This window comes from Scyliorhinus torazame, chromosome 1 (genome assembly GCF_047496885.1).
Source record: "Scyliorhinus torazame isolate Kashiwa2021f chromosome 1, sScyTor2.1, whole genome shotgun sequence".
Classification (NCBI taxonomy): domain Eukaryota; kingdom Metazoa; phylum Chordata; class Chondrichthyes; order Carcharhiniformes; family Scyliorhinidae; genus Scyliorhinus; species Scyliorhinus torazame.
The window spans coordinates 148,664,657-148,683,529 of NC_092707.1; the positions used below are offsets into that span (position 1 = coordinate 148,664,657).

At 48.7% G+C, this 18,873-nt stretch overlaps 1 protein-coding gene across 1 annotated transcript in view; it reads left to right on the forward strand.

The window, feature by feature from the left end:
• cldn23l (claudin 23-like) overlaps positions 1–11,220 on the forward strand; it is a 37,047-nt gene extending 25,827 nt beyond the window's left edge. The window contains exon 2 of the mRNA XM_072517180.1: positions 10,512–11,220. Within this exon, the coding sequence (XP_072373281.1) occupies positions 10,512–11,134 (623 nt within the window). The 3' untranslated portion in view covers positions 11,135–11,220. The remainder of the gene's footprint in view (positions 1–10,511) is intronic.
• The last annotated feature ends 7,653 nt before the right edge of the window (positions 11,221–18,873 follow it).

The following is an 18,873-nucleotide window of genomic DNA, read 5'->3' on the forward strand; positions in this document are numbered from 1 at the left end:
ATGCACCCCTGGCTGGTCTCAAATTGAGGTCATCCAAAATGCTGCTGCCCGTGCCCTAACTCACGCTAACACCCTTTCATAAATCACCCCTGTGCTCACTGACCTACATTGGCTCCTGGTTAAGAAATGTATTGATTTTAAAACTTTCATCCCTTTTAGGCCTATCCCCAAACTATCTCTGGAATCTCTTCCAGACCCACAACCCTCAAGATGCCTGCAATCCTCTAATTCCAGCCTCCTGTGCACTCCTATTTTTAATGGCTCCAACAATGGTGGTTGTATCTTCCGTTGCCTAGACCCAAAGCTCAGGAATACCTTCAGGACATCTCTCTGCCTTTCTACCGCGCTTTCCTCCTTTCAAACATTGCTTAAAACCCACCTCTTTGAGTAAGCCTTTGGTCTTCTGACCCAATTTTCCTGATGTGGTAAACTGTCATCATGCTGCTGTGAAGTGCTTTGGGTGATACGTTAAAGGCAATATATAACTATGTGTTGTTGCTGTTATCGCGGTGCACAGAAGATTTTAACTTAATTGTACAAAGAGCCAATGGGACAGAGAATGTAGGAAAATTGAAGGTATATTTCAGTAGCTATTTAAGGGAACGAATATAATCAGTGACTCGTTTATGAGACCACCGGGGTTTAATGTTATATTTTTTCTGATCCAAAACACACCCACATTCTTCATCAAAGACTTGACTTCTCCACCCCGCCACATTTCTGTTTCACCCCGTTGGTGGGATGCTCCGTTGCGCCGGCTGGTCAAAGGGGTTTCCCATTGTGTGGCAGTCCCACGCCGTCGGGAAACCTCCGGGCTGCCGGGAAAACGGAGCCTCCCGCCGTGGAGAATCCAGCCCTTTGTCTGACACCCTGGGCGGGATTCTCCAAGCCTCGGCGACGAAATCAGGCTGGGCGCGAGGGTGGAGAACGAGCCTCAGGGGCGGGATTCTCCGACCCCCCGCCGGGTCGGAGAATCGCCGGGGGCTGGCGTGAATCCCGCCCCCGCCGGTTGCCGAATTCTCCGGCACCGGATATTCGGCGGGGGCGGGAATCGCGGCGCGCCGGTTGGCGGGCCCCCCCCCCCCCACCGATTCTCCGGCCCGGATGGGCCGAAGTCCCGCTGCTGGAATGCGTGTCCCGCCGGTGTGGATTAAACCACCTCTCTTACCGGCGGGACAAGGCGGCGCGGGCGGGCTCCGGGGGGGCGTGGGGGCTGCCCCCACAGTGGCCTGGCCCGCGATCGGGGCCCACCGATCCGCGGGTGGGCCTGTGCTGTGGTGGCACTCTTTTCCTTCCGCCTTCGCCACAGACTCCACCATGGCGGAGGCGGAAGAGACCCCCTCCCCTGCACATGCGCGGGGATGCCATGAGCGGCCGCTGACGCTCCCGCGCATGCGCCGCCCGGCAAAGTCATTTCCACGCCAGCTGGCGGGGCACCAAATGCCTTTCCCACCAGCTGGCGGGGCGGAAATCAGTCCGGCGCGGGCCTAGCCCCTCAAGGTTAGGGCTCGGCCGTTCAAGATGCAGAGGATTCCGCACCTTTGGGGCGGCGCGATGCCGGACTGATTCACGCCATTTTTGGCGCCGGTCGGCGGACATCGCGCCAATTGCGGAGAATTCCGCCCCAGACCCGCGATCGGGTCCGACACTGCTCCCACGTATCTCCGGTCCCGGGAGAATCGCCGCCAATCAGGTGCGCGCGGTAGACGCGCCGCTGGTCGGGGGCCATTGAAAGAGGCCCCCGCAGCGATTCTCCAGGTGCAGCTGGCCGAGTTCCCGCCGGCGTGGTTCTCTCATGGTTCAACCTGGCGGGCGCTCAGTCCATGGCCATCCTGGTGGGGGGGGCAGGGGTTCATTCACCGGGGGGGGGAGGGCCTCCAGGACAACCAGGCTATTGATCGGGGGCCATCGATCCGCGGACGCGCGCGATCTGGGGGGGGGGCTATCTTCTTGCTGTCGCTCCGCGGTGTGAGTCGGCCATGTCGTGCGGGGCGGCCAACACAGGCCACCGCCGTGCGCATGCGCGGACACCCGGCCGGAAGTGCAGGGCCCCGTATTGGCAGCCGGAGCTGCGAGGAGGACTCTGGGGCCCTGCCAGCCCCCTGGAAATCGCAGAATCACCATGGACTTACTCCTGGTAAGTCCAGAGTGATTCGCGCGTGTTTTTCCACGGGCGTGGGGACATAGCCCCATTACTGGAGAATCCTGCCCACAGAAACACGACTCTGAATTCATACTGTCGCCATGGTATTTGGACACTGTCTAAATTCTCCTTCCCACTTAAAAAAAGATCATTAACTTATTTACTCTAGGAGGAGTTGGGAGAGGAGGTGGGGGCTGGAACATGGGCTGAGGCCCTGGAGAGGGTGAATGCGTACTCGTCATGTGTGAGGTTAAGCCTCATCCAGTTCAAAGTGGTGCATAGGGCCCACATCACGGCGGCGAGGATGAGCAGGTTTTTTGAGCGGGTGGAAGATAGGTGTGGGCATATGTTCTGGGCGTATCCAAGATTGAGGAGGCTCTGTCAGGGGTTCACGGATGTTATGTCAGAGGTTCTGAGTGTGAGGGTGGCCCCGATTCCAGAGGTGGTGATATTTGGTGTGCCGGAAGTACGGGGGTGGGGATGTGAACGAGGGGCTGATGTATTGGCCTTTGCCTCCCTGATAGCCCTGAGATGGATATTGTTATGTTGGCAGGACTCAAGGGGCAGCACGGTGGCACAGTGGGTAGCAGTGCTGCCTAACGGCGCTAAGGTCCCAGGTTCGATCCCTGCTCCGGGTCACTGTCCGTGCGGAGTTTGCACATTCTCCCCATGTTTGCATGGGTTTCGCCCCCACAACCGAAAGATGTGCAAGGCTAGGTGGATTGACCACGCTAAAAATTGGCCCTTGATTGGAAAAAAAATTGGGTATTCTAAATTTAAAAAGAAAAAAAAAGGTTGGCAGGACTGGGAGCCGCCGAAGGTAGGGGTATGGGTAATGACCTGGCAGAATTCCTGCAGTTTGAGAAGATCAAGTTCATTCTGCGAGGGTCAGTAGAAGGGTTCATCCAGAGGTGGAAACCATTCATTGATTTCTTGCTGAGTATCAGATTCCCTCAAAACTACCCTCCCCATGTCTAAAATTAAGATGGTGTCAGAGCAAACACCCTCCCAAATATTCACCAGAGATAAAACAAACAAAACCAGGTTAAGAAAACTCAAAGGAGACAAATGGGAATTAAAGAAGAATAGAATAAAATATGACAAATCAATGATTCATCTTCTGAAATATCCGCGAGAATCAGGAATTTGAGATAGGATGGGAATGCTGAGACAAGCAAAACCAAGTTCAAAGGGAGAGACAAAAATTGAAAACAACTGAAAACAAATTGTCAAAAGGGCAATGAAAAAAAGAGAAAAAAATTAATACCAGTGATAAATAATCACTAGGTCAGGGCAGAGGCTGGCAATTAGTAGTCTACACCCTGAGGCAATACATGTGACTCTTCCCCAACGTCATTGGGTCCTACACTGGGAGTAGGTGATGGAATCAGAATGGGATTAATTATCCATAAATGTCTCAATAGCGATGCATTTAAGGTAACCTAGGCCAGCATAAGGAGAAGAATGGGAGGTCTACGCTGGGGGATTTAGATGAGCAACGACAGGAGGAGGCTTGTGTGGAGCATTACAGCTGACATTGATTGGTTGGACTGAATCGTCTGTTTCTGTGCTGTATATAACAGCATTCTGTGCTGTTAAATAAGTTAAAGGCCTGTGGTAAACCACTGTGTTCTGATATTAGAGGTTGTACGGTAGAACCTGCACTACAGGTTCACCTGTGGCCCCTGCATGCTAGCTCCGCCCAGGAGCCGGGTTGTAAATATGCGTGGCCTCCAGCTCGCAGCCATTTCGTCAGCTGCTGTGGGAGGCCACACGTCTGATACTAATAAAGCCTCAGTTTAGATTCAACTTCGTCTCCAGCCAAATTGATCGTGCCTCAAAGCCCATGGTGTTAAGGGTAAGATCCTGGCATGGATAGAGGATTGGCTGACGGGCAGAAGGCTGAGAGTGGGGATAAAGGGGTCTTTTTCAGGATGGCAGCCGGTGACTTGTGGTGTGCCTCAGGGGTCGGTGCTGGGACCACAACTTTTCACAATATACATTAATGATCTGGAAGAAGGAACTGAAGGCACTGTTGCTAAGTTTGCAGATGATACAAAGATCTGTAGAGGGACAGGTAGTATTGAGGAAGCAAAGGGGCTGCAGAAGGACTTGGACAAGCTAGGAGAGTGGGTAATGAAGTGGCAAATGGAATACAATGTGGAAAAGTGTGAGGTTATGCCTTTGGAAGGAGGAATTTAGGCATAGACTATTTTCTAAATGGGGAAATGCTTAGGAAATCAGAAGTACAAAGGGACTTGGGAGTCCTTGTTCATGATTATCTTAAAGTTAATGTGCAGGTTCAGTCGGCAGTTAAGAAGGCAAATGCAATGTTAGCATTCATGTCAAGAGGGCTAGAATTTAAGACTAGGGATGTACCTCTGAGGCTGTATAAGGCTCTGGTCAAACCCCATTTGGAGTATTCTGAGCAGTTTTGGGCCCCGTATCTAAGGAAGGGTGTGCTGGCCTTGGAAAGGGTTCAGAGGAGGTTCACAAGAATTATCCCTGGAATGAAGAACTTGTCGTATGAGGAACGGTTGAGGACTCTGGGTCTGTACTAGTTGGAGTTTAGAAGGATGAGGGGGGATCTTATTGAAACTTATAGGATACTGCGAGGTCTGGATAGAGTGGACGTGGAGAGGATGTTTCCACTTGTAGGAAAAACTAGAACCAGAGGACACAATCTCAGACCGAAGGGACGATCCTTTAAAACAGAGATGAGGAGGAATTTCTCCAGCCAGAGGGTGGTGAACCTGTGGAACTCTTTGCCGCAGAAAGCTGTGGAGACCAAATCACTGAATGTCTTTAAGACAGAGATAGCTAGGTTCTTGATTAATAAGGGGATCAGGGGTTATGGGGAGAAGGCAGGAGAATGGGGATGAGAAAAATATCAGCCATGATTGAATGGCAGAGCAGACTCGATGGGCCGAGTGGCCTAATTCTGCTCCCATGTCTTATGGTCTTCTGGTCTTAAATCCTATGAATGCAGGAGGTTGTCACCTGAAGTGGCAATGAGGGCCATTGTGGAACAATGGAAGGTATAACTATAAGTCTGCCTTGTAGTGCTTTCCCTCTCAATTTCTCCAGCCACTATTGTGTACAAGAGACACAATGCAGCATCAATAATCTGGAGCTGTGAGTTTCTTCAACCCTCTGCTTTTGATTCTTTATCTAGAGACTTTGCCTTTTTCAGTAGTGCATGTAGCCTGGTGGATATACTCTGACTGGATATAGCTGGTGGATATCATGCTGAATATAGCCTGGTGGATATACTCTGACTGGTTGATTTTCCTGTATTCTACCTGGGGTCCAGCAGTGTATTTTGTCTGGTGGATATCTGTCAGGCAGATGTTGTCTGTCTGTATGAAAAGTAGGATATGTGGGGTTGAGGGATAGAATGAGAAAGTGGATAGGTTGAATTGAGTAATGGACTGAGTAGGTGGATAAGTGGGATTGAGGGGTGTATTGGTGGATAGTTGAAGAATATGATGAATTGCAAGGATGCCAGAAGACAACAGGCATGGCTGGCACACACAATCACCGTCAAAGTCTTTCCCTCCCTCAATTTGCTTGTCACTACCTTTTGCTTGTTGTCGAGTGCACAAAGTGCAGTTAGGTGCTGACTGAGCATCACCTCCTAATGCAGCACCCCTTTCATCTCTCCAGGGGTCGAATGGGTTTTGGCTGCGAAACCTCCCAATAGCTTGACTACACCCGCTTGTTTCCAGCCTACATGTTCTCTTCAGCAGTGCTAAGCCTCAGGCAACTTCGGAAAAGCTGAGCCAGGGAAGTGGGATGGAGATTTTCGGAAATGAGAGGAGAAGGGGATTAAGACACTAAAAGATTTGTTTCTTGGGGGTCGGTTTGCAGGATTGAAGGAGCTGGAAGCGAAGTATGGGCTGGAGCAGGGGGAAATGTTTAGATACATGCAGGTTCGAGATTTTGCCAGAAAGGAGATACAGAGCTTCCCGGTGGAGCCGGCCTCCACATTGCTGGAAGAGGTGCTTACGACAGGGGGACTGGAGACGGGGGTAGTGTCGGCGGTTTACGGAGCTATTTTGGAAGAGGAGAGGGCACCACTACAAGGGATCAAAGCAAAGTGGGCGGAAGAGTTGGGAGAGGATATGGAGGAGGGGTTCTGGTGTGAGGTGCTCCGAAGAGTGAATGCCTCCACCTCGTGCGCGAGATTGGGGCTGATACAGCTGAAGGTGGTATACAGAGCACACCTCATGAGGGCGAGGATGAGCCAATTCTTTGAAGGGGTAGAAGATGTGTGTGAATGTTGCCGGGGAGGTGGGGTTGCAAATCACATTCATATGTTTTGGTCCTGTCCTAAACTAGAGGATTACTGGAAGGAGGTTTGTAGGGTAATTTCTAAAGTGGTGCATGTGAAACTGGACCTGGTCCCTCGTGAGGCCATATTCAGAGTGTCGGACCAGCCAGGGTTGGAACAGGTGCGGAGGCAGATGTTGTAGCCTTCGCCTCGTTGATCACCTGAAGGCAGATCCTGATGGGTTGGAGAGTAACCTCTCCACCCTGTGCCCTGGCGTGGCGGGGGGACCTGCTGGAATTCTTGGCTCTTGAGAAGGTTAAGTTTGAACTGAGGGGAAGGATGGTGGGGTTCTACAATTCATGGGCATTATTCATTATGCACTTTCAAGAACTGGATAACATCGAACATTAGTTGGGGCGTGTGGGTGGGAGGGTTGGGGGGAGGGGGACTGTGTGTGTTAATGGTGACTATGGGTGATTCCTTTTTGTCATTTGTTTATGTTAACATGCTGGCTAATGTTTGGGGTTTGGTGGGACAATGGGATCGTTGTTATTGATATGGGGATTGACATTATATTCGTTACTGATTATTGTTTATTGATGGTGGGTGTAAATTTGGGAGAAAATGTGAAAAAGGGAGAATAAAAATATTTTTTTAAAAATAAAATATACAGGGATTAAAAAAAACTTCAGAAAAGCTGCAATTTTGCAATGTTTTTAGTCCTAAAATCTTTTTCGCCCCTCGTCTCCGTGCAGTCACTTACCATCAAGTGGCCACAATCTTTTAATCTTGCCCCACTCGTTTGGTATGCTGCCCTAAGTGTCTAAGCCCTTTTAGACACTGGTGGGCACGACACTGGCTGTAGCATCTACCAATGTGTTGCTAATCCCCATGGTCTCTGCACTAAATATACCCCATTCAAAAGCTGGCCTCAATACACAGCAGTATGATTGGATGGCAGAGCACGACAGAGCATTAATAATCCCACGTTTTATGGTCTCTAGGATGTTATGACACGCTGGGCTAATCCACAGTCAATTCCAGCCCCCAGGCCTCGGTGTCACAACACAAGTGAATTAACCAATATTTCTTATAGAAATACCCCAAATTTTTGACCCAGATAGAGTATAATTGCAGTCACCAGGTTTGTAAGTTTAAACACAATTACTGTTTATTTATAACAAGAAAAAATATGTAATACGCAGTAAATACAGCTGCTTGACGTCAAGCTAATACCTGACTCCCCCTTTAACTGCCCCACCCTCTACCCACACAAGACAGACAAACACAGAGGAGTGGAAAGGGCTGAAAATAATAAGGATTGAGGTCAAAAGATAAGAGTCTTTGCTTCAGAGGATGAGTTCCTTTACAGTGTGAGCCTGGTTTAAAGTCTCTGGCCTACAGCCCGTAATTATCTTCCTTGCAGTTATAATAATAATAATCTTTATTGTCACAAGTAGGCTAACATTAACACTGCAATGAGGTTACTGCCACATTCCGGCACCTGTTCGGGTACACAGAGGGAGAATTCAGAATATCCAATTCATCTGACAGTACGTTTTTCGGGAGATGTGGGAGGAAACCGGAGCACCTGTAGGAAACCTATGCAGACATGGGGACAACATGCAGACTCCACACAGACAGTGACCCAAGCCGGGAATTGAACCTGCGACCCTGGAGATGTGAAGCAACAGTGCCCACTGTGCTACCGTGCTGCCCACGGTAATATCTTACTCACATCTTTTCCAGGAGAGCTTCAGACCAGCCTTTTCTGCAGAGAGGGTTATCAGATACTGGACTCTGCTTGCATCAGCCTTGTCTGCAGAAAGAGAGTTGGTTCCCACAGTGACCTTTTGGTGAGAATTTGCTGGTTATTTCTGAAGAAAACAGAATGTGAAGAGAGAGCTTTTCTCCCTTCGCTGTCAGAGACCAAAATCTCGCCAGATCTCCGAACCATTTAATTGGGAACAGAATCAATCACCACCTGTTACCAGGCAGAGCACTGCCCTTTTGGGCCAATTCATTGGCCATCAGCCACAGCAATCAGTCCGAGTCATCACTGATCTCTAGTGCTGTTGCAATCCTCTGTTTGAATTAAAGGCACAGGCCACTATGCCTTAAAGTCACAGGTCCATTAAACATCAGTGGATCAAATATGTAACAGCAAGGGCAGCACTGTGGTGAAGTGGTTAGCACTGCTGCCTCACGGCCGCTGAAGACCTGGGTTTGATCCCAGCCTCAGGTAACTTTCCATGTGGAGTTTGCACATTCTCCCCGAGTTTGCGTGTGTCTCACCCCTACAATCAAAGATGTGCAGGATAGGTGGATTGGCCATGCTAAATTGCCCCTTAATTGGAAAAAAATAATTGGGTACTCTAAATTTAAAAAATAAATAAAAGAAAGGGGAAATAAGCAGATAAACAGGGAACAAACATAAGGGACCTTTATAAGGGAGATTAGCAGGAAGAGAGAGGGCGTACCCTAATGCATGTTGTTGGAGAGTTGCAGAGTTGACTGCAGCAAAGCAGATTGTACTCTTGCCTCTGATCTCAGAGGCTGTGGGTGCATGTAGATTCATAGAATCATTAAATAGCATGGCACAGAAAAAAGCCATTCAGCCCATTAAGTCTGCACCAACTCCTTCAAACCGCAGAGCACAAAATCCAGGCTCCAGTGAAATACTGAGGGAATACTGCATTGTTCAGAGGTATTGCCTCAGGTGAGATGTTAAACTGAGACTTTGCCCTCTTGGGTGGGTGTAAAAAAATAAATCCCATTGTCCTATTTCAAAGAGAACAGCGGGGTTCTCCTTGGTGTGTCCTAGACCAATATTTATCCCTCACCCAACATCACTAAAACAGACTATCTGGTCATTTACCACATTCCTGTTTGTGGGATCTTTGTGCAAATTGGCTGTAGCATTTTCTATCTTATTGCAGTGACCACACTGCAAACATACTTTATTGGCTGCAAATTGCTTTGGGACAACCTGAGGTAATGAAAGGTGCTATAGAAATGCAATATATAATGTGGAGAACCAATTATATTCTTCTCTCCTGTAGTGTTACCTCAGAAAGATTGGTATGTATAATGTTGCGTGACGAGTAGGAATAAAATTAACATGGCAATTACCAGTGTGCATGTGGCAGGACGTTTTAGTGAGTTTTAAATCACACTTTTTATTGAGCCAGTTTTATTGTTGGGAGCACAATTAAATGAATGACACACTTAACTTTTCTCTTGATCACATCCTGTTTCATTTATAACACACCATAATCTCTCCTCAAACATGTTTCCATCTGATTCACTGCATTACAATCAGGACAAGCACCTTGCTCTCTTTGCTGTCTGGTGCTAAAGCCCTCTTGTGGGACCTGATACATCACCCCAACATTGTATTGTGTGAGATCATAGCCTGGAATATTGTGGTGCTAGTCCTGCCCCTCCCTCAACCGTGTCTCTGTGATAGCAATAATATTATACTCCCATGTGTTTAGCAGATTGAGAGGTGATCATATTGAAAGATGTAAAATTCTGAGGAGGCTTGACAATGTCGATGCTGCAAGAATGTTTCCCCTCATGGGGGAATCTAGAATCGGAGTCACAGTTTCAGAATAAGTCTCCCATTTCAGACGGAGATTCTGAAGAATTTCTTCTCTCAGAGGGTCATTAATCTTTGGAATTCTCTTTCCCAAAGAGCAGTAAAATTGGGTTATTAAATATATTCAAGGCTGAGTTAGACAGATTTTTGATGTACAAAAGAATCTATGAGACACAGGCAGGTAAGTGAAGTTAAAACTACAATCAGATCAATCAAGATATTGCTGAATGGTGGAATGGGTTGCAGGGCCTACGGTCTTCTTCTGCTCTTATTTGTTGCTATGGCTTCCTTAAGACTGTGTACTGTGCCTGCTCAACCTTCCAGGGTTGGTTGCACTCAGGCTCAGAAAGCCTCTTCCTCCTCATAACAGGTCAATTAAAATTCAGTTGTGTCCCATTCAGAATGAATCATATTCATTCACTTATCTGAAACTGGCTTGCTTGTTCCGAAGTGCTCAAGGTACACTGACTTCCTCTTCTCTATTCTCCTTACAGGTTCTGGTTGGACCCTGAGTATCTACAACATGCGGACTCCACCTCCGATGATCATCGGGATTGTCAGTGCTCCTGTTGGGCTGGTCTTGGTGTTTGTGGCTGTGTTAACCCCGCAGTGGCGCCAAGGGCCCATTAACTTGGGGAAAAACACAGCCGTGAAGTCTGACGGTTTGTGGGAGTCGTGCCTGGAACTGCAAGACACTAAACAGTGCTGGCCAGTGACCACAGTGTACCAGCGGGATGAGATTGTGCAGTGGTCCAGGGCCCTCATGCTGAGCTCCCTCCTGGTGTGTGGAATGGGGATCATTGTGGCCAGTGTAGGCATACGCTGCTGGATGGACTTCCCACTTCGAAATGTAGCAGGGGCCAGTGGAGTTGTCATTATCCTGGCTGGATCTCTGTGCATCACCCCACTTACTCTCTACATGACCTCCATGCAAGAAATCAGCCCCGACACTCACACCCAGTACCAAAGTGGGAGCTCACTGTATTTTGGCTGGGCAGGAAGTTGCATTGAGATCTTTGGAGGAATAGCCCTTGCTTTGAGTTTCACCTGTCCAACGTTTGATAGATGCAGAGAGCCAGGACAAAATGCCAAAAGACCAAATGAGGTTGATTACTAGATCAAATCATTGGGCACCAGCCTTATTTGTCCATTTCTAAAATGCTACTTTACATTAAAGATACATTAAATGTTAGTCCCATCCAACTGTGTGTGACATCCTCATTTAGTTCATAATACCAGTATCCTACCTAGCTGGGTATTAATTGTGAATGGATGGGTTTGCCAATCCTCCACGGTTGTCCTGGATTCTCCAGGAATTTAAAAAATGACTTCTGGAGAACAAAAACCCAGGATAAAAATCATTTTGCATTCAAAAAAGAGCTTTCTTTCAACACTTCTGTTTGTTAACCATAAAAATGTTGGCAATGGATAGGAAAGTTTGATGGACTGGCAGTCAAGGATCATGCAATCGGTAATGAAGTGGTGCATCACGAGAGTAGTCAATGGGAGAAGCATAGGGCCAGACAATAAAGGGACAATGAAACTTCTGGAATGCATCCAACTAAGTTGGCAATCCCAGTGACTCAGCCAGTCCCGGTCATTATTCAGTCAGTAAGTGAAGTGCATAGAAACTGATTCTAAGCATAGCTGCTAACACCTTTTCTAGTGAATGAATTAGGCACGGCAGCATTTTCTTGAGCCAGATATTAACACCGTTGGCTGCCTCACAACGTTTATCGGCTGAACTTTCAACTGAAAGCAGGAAGTACATTGAACCAGCTGGTCTCATTTGCAGCGTATGTTACACCATAACAATTGGCTTCAGTGTCCTGGCTGAAGGAGGGGAAAATTCAAATTCTGTTTTTTTCTTATTTTCTCAAAACTCATTGACTTGCATTGCATTACAGTGCAAATTTGAAATTACCTCAGGCGCAGTAGTGTTCACTTACTGTTACTTACAATTATTATACATGTTAGATTTAAAATCTACATTCACATTTCATGTCAAACATCCTCAGGTGCATACAACGGTTTTCTATTGATTCCAACCCTTTTGTCTACTATGGCAGGAGGGCCTTAGACTGAGGCTTTTCCCCATTGAGTCTTTGTGGCAACTGCCCAAGTTTTAGTGTGTCCCTCAACACATATTCCCGGATCTTAGAATGTACCAGCCTGCGACACTCAGTCACACTGGAAGAACATCAGGTTTTATGGAAGCCAAAGAGCATCTTTCATCCAGCTGCTGGTCCTCCATAAACAGTTGATGTTTGTCTTGGTGTGCTTCCTGGAATAGTCCAAAGAGCATAGAGTTATGGAGCTGCTTGGGTTGAGGCTTAACACAAACCATTGTATCTCTTTCCAAACCTTTTTCTGTTCCATTGCCTATCTCTGATTTCTGCTGTAGAGCCTGGGTGTTAGGTGATGATAGAGTCGAGCTTAATTCTGATACCCTCCACAAGCCAAGGTGAGGGAATATCCTAATTCCACTGAACAGTGAAAAGTGTTGCAACTTCTGCTGAGCTGAACCTTTGGGGTGGGGGCCCTTTGACTTACTGCAGGCACTTTCATAATCAGCATTTTAAAAAATCTTTAGTTCTCCAATGCAAATCCCTTCTCTGTGTTTTGGTCGAAAGAGGAAATATCAGTATTGGATGTGGAACTGAGTGCTGTCCCTACTGGGAGTTGGACTGCTCCCTGTCGTGTATTCCCTTCTGCATCACCACTTCATTCATCACCATTCCTGCCTACCAAATCCCTGTGCATCATGATCGCTGGACAATAATCACCTTTACTAAGACAATCTGCCATTCAATTTCATATTGACATCAATTGGTTTTTCCATTTGCTATTGGCTCCCATTAATATAGCTAAACATCATCCCAAAACTTAATAAAGATTCCTGCAGCTCCAGGCAAGGCTCTTACTCACACTATAAAGCAAACAGACCACACTATTCCGGCATCAGTTAGTCAAACTGAAACCACTGATAGGACAGCTTGTGACAGCACATGGTGACTCTGCCATCTAAAAATGTTTGTTAAAACCTGCAGCAATTCAAATGGAAAATGGTGAGAAAGTGGAATAGCGAAAGCCTAGGAAGACCACCATGCGGTTTTCAAATTTCTGAAAGATTTTCAGAGGGTAAATAGTGAAAGAACATTTAATGAATAAGTAATGGAGCCACAAACTGAGGATTATCACTTGAACAACAGAGGGGAAGTTAGAAGAAATATTTTCTTTTTTTTTAACAAACAATTTTAATGAGATATTTTTGGCATTACAAATAGCAACAGTATAAAAACAATGTACAAACAACAACAAACATAGTGCAATCGCCAACTCCCATCCCTCCAAGACCCGCCTATTTAACCCTCTATTCTATGCTACCCTACCCCCACCCCCCGCTGAAGATTAATTCTCCGCGAAGAAGTTGATGAATGGTTGCCAGCTCCGGGCGAACCCTAACACTGACCCTCTCAAGGCAAACTTAATCTTCTCCATGCCGAGAAAGCTCGCCATGTCGGTTAACCAGGTCTCCGACTTCGGGGGCTTTGTGTCCCTCCAAGCTAATAATATCCGTCTCCGGGCTACCAGGGAGGCAAAGGCCAGAACATCTGCCTCTTTCTCCTGGATTCCCGGGTCTTCCGACACCCCAAAAATCGCCACCTCTGGACTCATTGCTGCCCTTGTTTTCAATACTCTGGACATGACGTCCGCAAACCCCTGCCAATATCCCCGAAGTTTTGGACACGCCCAGAACATGTGGACATGGTTCGCTGGTCCGCCCGCACATTTTACACACCTGTCCTCCACCCCAAAGAATCTACTCATCCGGGCCGTTGTCATGTGAGCACGATGGACCACCTTGAATTGGATCAAGCTGAGCCTTGCGCATGTAGCGGTCGCATTCACTCTGCTCAACGCACCTGCCCACAAGCCATCCTCCACCTCACCCCCAAGCTCCTCCTCCCACTTACGCTTCAGCTCCTTGGCCTGCATCTCCTCGACCCCCATAAGATCTTTGTAGATGTCCGAGACGCTCCTCTCTCCCACCCATCCCCTAGACACTACCCTATCCTGGATCCCCTTAGTGGCAGGAGTGGGAAGGATGATACCTGCCGGCGCAGGAAGTCCCGCACCTGTAAATATCTGAATTTGTTCCCTCTTGCCAACCCAAACTTCTCCTCCAGCACCCTCAAGCTAGGGAAGCTCCCTTCCAGGAACAGGTCATCCATCCTCTCAATTCCCGTCCTTCGCCATACTCGAAACCCGCCGTCCAAGCTCCCTGGAGCAAACCGGTGGTTGTCACATATTGGGGACCAAACCAATGCTCCCACTGCTCCAAAGTACCTCCTCCACTGACCCCAGATCCTCAAGGCTGCCACCACCATGGGGCTGGTGGAGTACCTCGCCGGCGAGAACGGCAGAGGTGCCGTTATCAACGCCCACAAGCTGGTGCCCCTACATGAAGTTGCCACCATCTGCTCCCAAACCGACCCTGCCCCCACCACCCATTTCTTTATCATCGCAATGTTGGCCGCCCAGTAATAATTACTGAAATTTGGCAGGGCAAGCCCCTCCTCCCCCTGATTCCTCTCAAGCATCACCTTCTTCACTCACAGGGACTTAACCGCCCAGACAAAGCCCAGAATTATTTTGTTAACCCTCTTAAAAAAGGACTGCGGGATGAAAATTGGGAGGCATTGGAATACAAATAAAAATCTCAGTAGGACCGCTATCTTAATCGTCTGTACCCTCCCAGCCAGCGACAGCGGTAGCGCATCTCATCTCCAAAACTCGCCCCTCATCTGCTCAACCAACCGGGACACGTTTGTTATGGGCGAGGCGTTTTCAGAACCCCAAAATGTATCATGGAGTTCAACCAACCTCCCCTTTAATGCTATTGTTGCTTTTCCAAGCACACGGCTTGTTCTCCAGGTGTGGTACAGCAATTATGGACAAATGGTTTTTAAACACAAAACAATGTTTATTCCATGAACTCAACTTAACTCTTTTAAATAAACATTGGATCTCTTCAACACCCCCTTACTTCAAAGATAACCCCAATAGTATTACAACACTAAATAATCCTTCAGTTATTCCTTTCAACATCCAAGAAAGACTTAACACCTTTAAACAGGAACACATCAGGTTAAAGGATTTACTTTTATGAGTTTAAATCACCCAAATGATCCAGAGATAGTCTTTCATGGCGGAGATCACAGCAAATCCAGCTCACTGCAAACACAGACACACACCCAAGCTCTTTCAAACTCAAACTGCAAAATGGCTGATCTAAAGCCCAGCTCCACCCACACTCTGACATCACTGCATTTCTTAAAGGTACATTGCTTAAACATCCATTTCTGAAAGGCACTCATGACAAGTTCAACTTGTGTAACCGGCCCTAGTCATGCGCCACTTGTATCCCTAGATACCTAAAACTGTCCCCCACTAACCTAAACGGTAGCTACTCCAGCCGACCCTCCTGACCCCTTGCCTGGACTACAAACATCTTGCTCTTTGTTATATTCAGTTTATATCCTGAAAACCGGTCAAATTCCCCCAAAGTCGGCATGATTTCACCCATCCCTGCCCCTGGATCTGCTACATATAAGAGCAGGTCATCCGCGTACAGCGAGACCCTATGTTCCAACCCCCCCCCGAACAAGCCCTTTCCAGCCCCTTGAAGCTCTCAGAGTATTTGCCACAACTACCTCAACCTCCCTACTCTCCGGGGGCATCATAATCACGTTGAGAAGCCTTATATTGGCCACCACCTGCCTACCCTTGGCAAACCCGGTTTGATCCTCCATAATCACTTCCGGCACACAATCTTCAATCCTGGAGGCCAAAACTTTGTCGAGCAGCTTGGCGTCCACATTAAGCAGTGAGATTGGCCTATATGACCCGCATAGCTCCGGGTTCTTGTCCCGCTTCAATATTAACGAAATAGTGGCCTGCGACATCGTCGGGGGCAGCACCCCTCTATCCCTCGCCTCATTGAAAACCTTGACCAACAACAGCCCTAATATCCACGAGAATTTCTTGTAGAATTCCACCGGATACCCGTCCGGCCCCGGGGCCTTACCCAACTGCATTGCCTTCAAGCCCTCAACTATTTCTTCGGCCCTGATCGGGGCCCCCAGCCCATCCACTAGCTCCCTGCCCATCCTTGGGAAGGTCAGTCCGTCCAAAAAGCGTCTCATCCCCTCTGGCCCCGTGGAGGGTTCCGAGCAATAGAGTGTACTGTAAAAGTTTCTGAATGCCCTGTTTAGCCCAGCCAAGTGCCCTACCAAATTCCCATCCCCATCAACCACCCTCTCTATTTCCCTGGCCGCCTCCCTCTTCCTAAGCTGCTGTGCCAGCATTCTGCTGGCCTTCTCCCCATGTTCGTAAAACGCACCCCTCGCCTTTCTAAGCTGCTCCATTGCCTTGCCTGTGGACAGCACCCCAAAATCAGCCTGCAGCCTCCGACGTTCCCTTAAAAGCTCCACCCCCGGGGTCGCCGGGTACCTCCTGTCTATCTGTAGGATCTCCTTAACCAGTCGGTCCGCCACTGCCCTATTCATCCTGCCCCTATGAGCCCGGATCGAAATCAGCTCCCCTCTCAGCACTGCCTTCAGCGCCTCCCAGGCCAGCGCTGCTGAGACTGCCCCTGTGTCATTGACCTGCAGGTAGTTCTGCATGCACTTCCTCACCCTCTCACACACCGCCTCGGCCGCCAACAAGCCCACCTCCAGTCTCCATTGCTGGCGCTGGAAGCTCTCCGCACTAACCTGCAGTTCCACCCAATGTGGGGCATGATCCGAAATAGCGATGGCCGAGTACCCCGTGTCCACCACCCCCACCAGCAAATCCCTGCTCAGAATGAAAAAATCAATCCGGGAGTAAACCTTATGCACATGCGAATAAAAAGAAAACTTTCTCCCCGTCGGCTGCCTAAACCTCTATGGGTCGACCCCCCCCATCTGCTCCATGAACCCTATCAGTTCCCTCGTCACTGCTGGCACCCTCCCCGTTTTTGAACACGACCGGTCCAGGCCGGGGTCGATGACCGTATTAAAATCCCCTCCCATCGCCAGCTTGTTCGAGTCCAGGTCAGGTATCTTCCCCAGTACCCTTTTTATAAATTCTGCATCGTCCCAGTTTGGCGCGTACACGTTAACCAAGACTACCTTCCTCCCCTCCAGCTTGCCGCTCACCGTGACATAACGGCACCCCCCATCTGAGACTATATTGCCCACCTGGAATTATACCCACTTATTGATTAAAACACCTCTGGTCTTGGTGTCCAGCCCCGAATGAAAGACCTGACTGACCCAACCCTTCCTTAGCCTGACTTGATCCGCCACTTTCAGGTGTGTCTCCTGCAACATCACCACGTCCGCCTTCAGAGCCCTTGGATGCGCGAGCACACGTGCCCTCTTGACCGGCCCATTCAATCCTCTAACATTCCAGGTGATCAGCCTAGTTGGGGGGCACCGCGTCCCCCCCTCCGCCGATCAGCCATCCCCTTTCCTGGGCCCGCCTCCAGCCCAGCACTGCGCCTCCATCGGCCCGCCTCCTGGCAGCCCTCACAGCCGACCTCCTCTCTGTCCCGAAACCTAAATCCCTCCCTCGTCAGCAGAGTAACTCCCCCCCCCCCCCCCCAGCAACACCACTTTGTAACCTAACCCCTGCCGTATATTGAACATATACACCCCGCCACTGTGCTTCCGTAGACTAGCTCACCCAGCTAGCCTGGTGGCCCTCGCCTCCGGCACCAAGAAGTCTCCCATCTATTGTTCCCTACTCCCCTCCCCCCCGCCCAACGAAACCACTTCCCTCATCAAACCGACCCCAAACAATCTCTCAATTGCCATAGGAGACAACCCAAAACAAAAACCCACAACGAACCCTCCCAATAGTGCAAATTAAAGTAATAAAAAGTAAAAAGCCCCCACCAGCCACCCCCACCAAAACACCGAAAACCCGTAGAACCGAATAACTTTTACTTGTCCCATCTTCACCCAAACTTAAAAGCAGAAGAAAAACAACAATCAAAGCATATAAACATCACTCAGAAAAGTTACAACTTGGGGAATTTTCGGGGTACAAATTGAATATGGGGAAGAGTGAGTTGTTTGTGGTGCATCCGGGGGAGCAGAGCAGGGTAATAGATGATTTACCGCTGAGGAGGGTAACAAGAGATTTCCGGTACTTAGGGATCCAGATAGCCAGGAACTGGGGAAACCTACATAGGCTTAATTTAACAAGCTTGGTGGAACAGATGGAGAAGGATTTTAAGAGATGGGACATGGTGTCCCTGTCACTGGTGGGCAGGGTGCAGGCAGTCAAAATGGTAGTCCTCCCGAGATTTCTTTTTGTGTTCCAGTACCTCCCGGTGATGGTTATGAGGGCTTTTTTCAAAAAAATTGAGAAGAGTGTTATGAGCTTTGTGTGGGCTGGGAAGACCCCGAGAGTGAGGAGGGTTTTTTTGCAGCATAGCAGGGATAGGGGAGGACTGGCACTGTCGAGCTTAAGTGATTATTATTGGGCCGCCAATATCTCAATGGTGTGTAAGTGGATGGGAGCAGGGGAGGGAGCGGCGTGGAAGAGACTGGAAATGGCGTCCTGTAAAGGAACCAGCCTACAAGCATTGGCGACGGCGCCGTTGCCGTTCTCCCCGAAGAAATACACCACAAGTCCAGTGATGGTGGCAACGCTGAAAATTTGGGGGCAGTGGAGACGGCATAAGGGAATGACTGGTGCCTCGGTGCGGTCCCCGATAAGGAATAATCATAGGTTTGTCCCGGGGAGAATAGATGGGGGATTTAGAATATGGCAGAGAGCAGGGATTGTGCAACTGAGGGA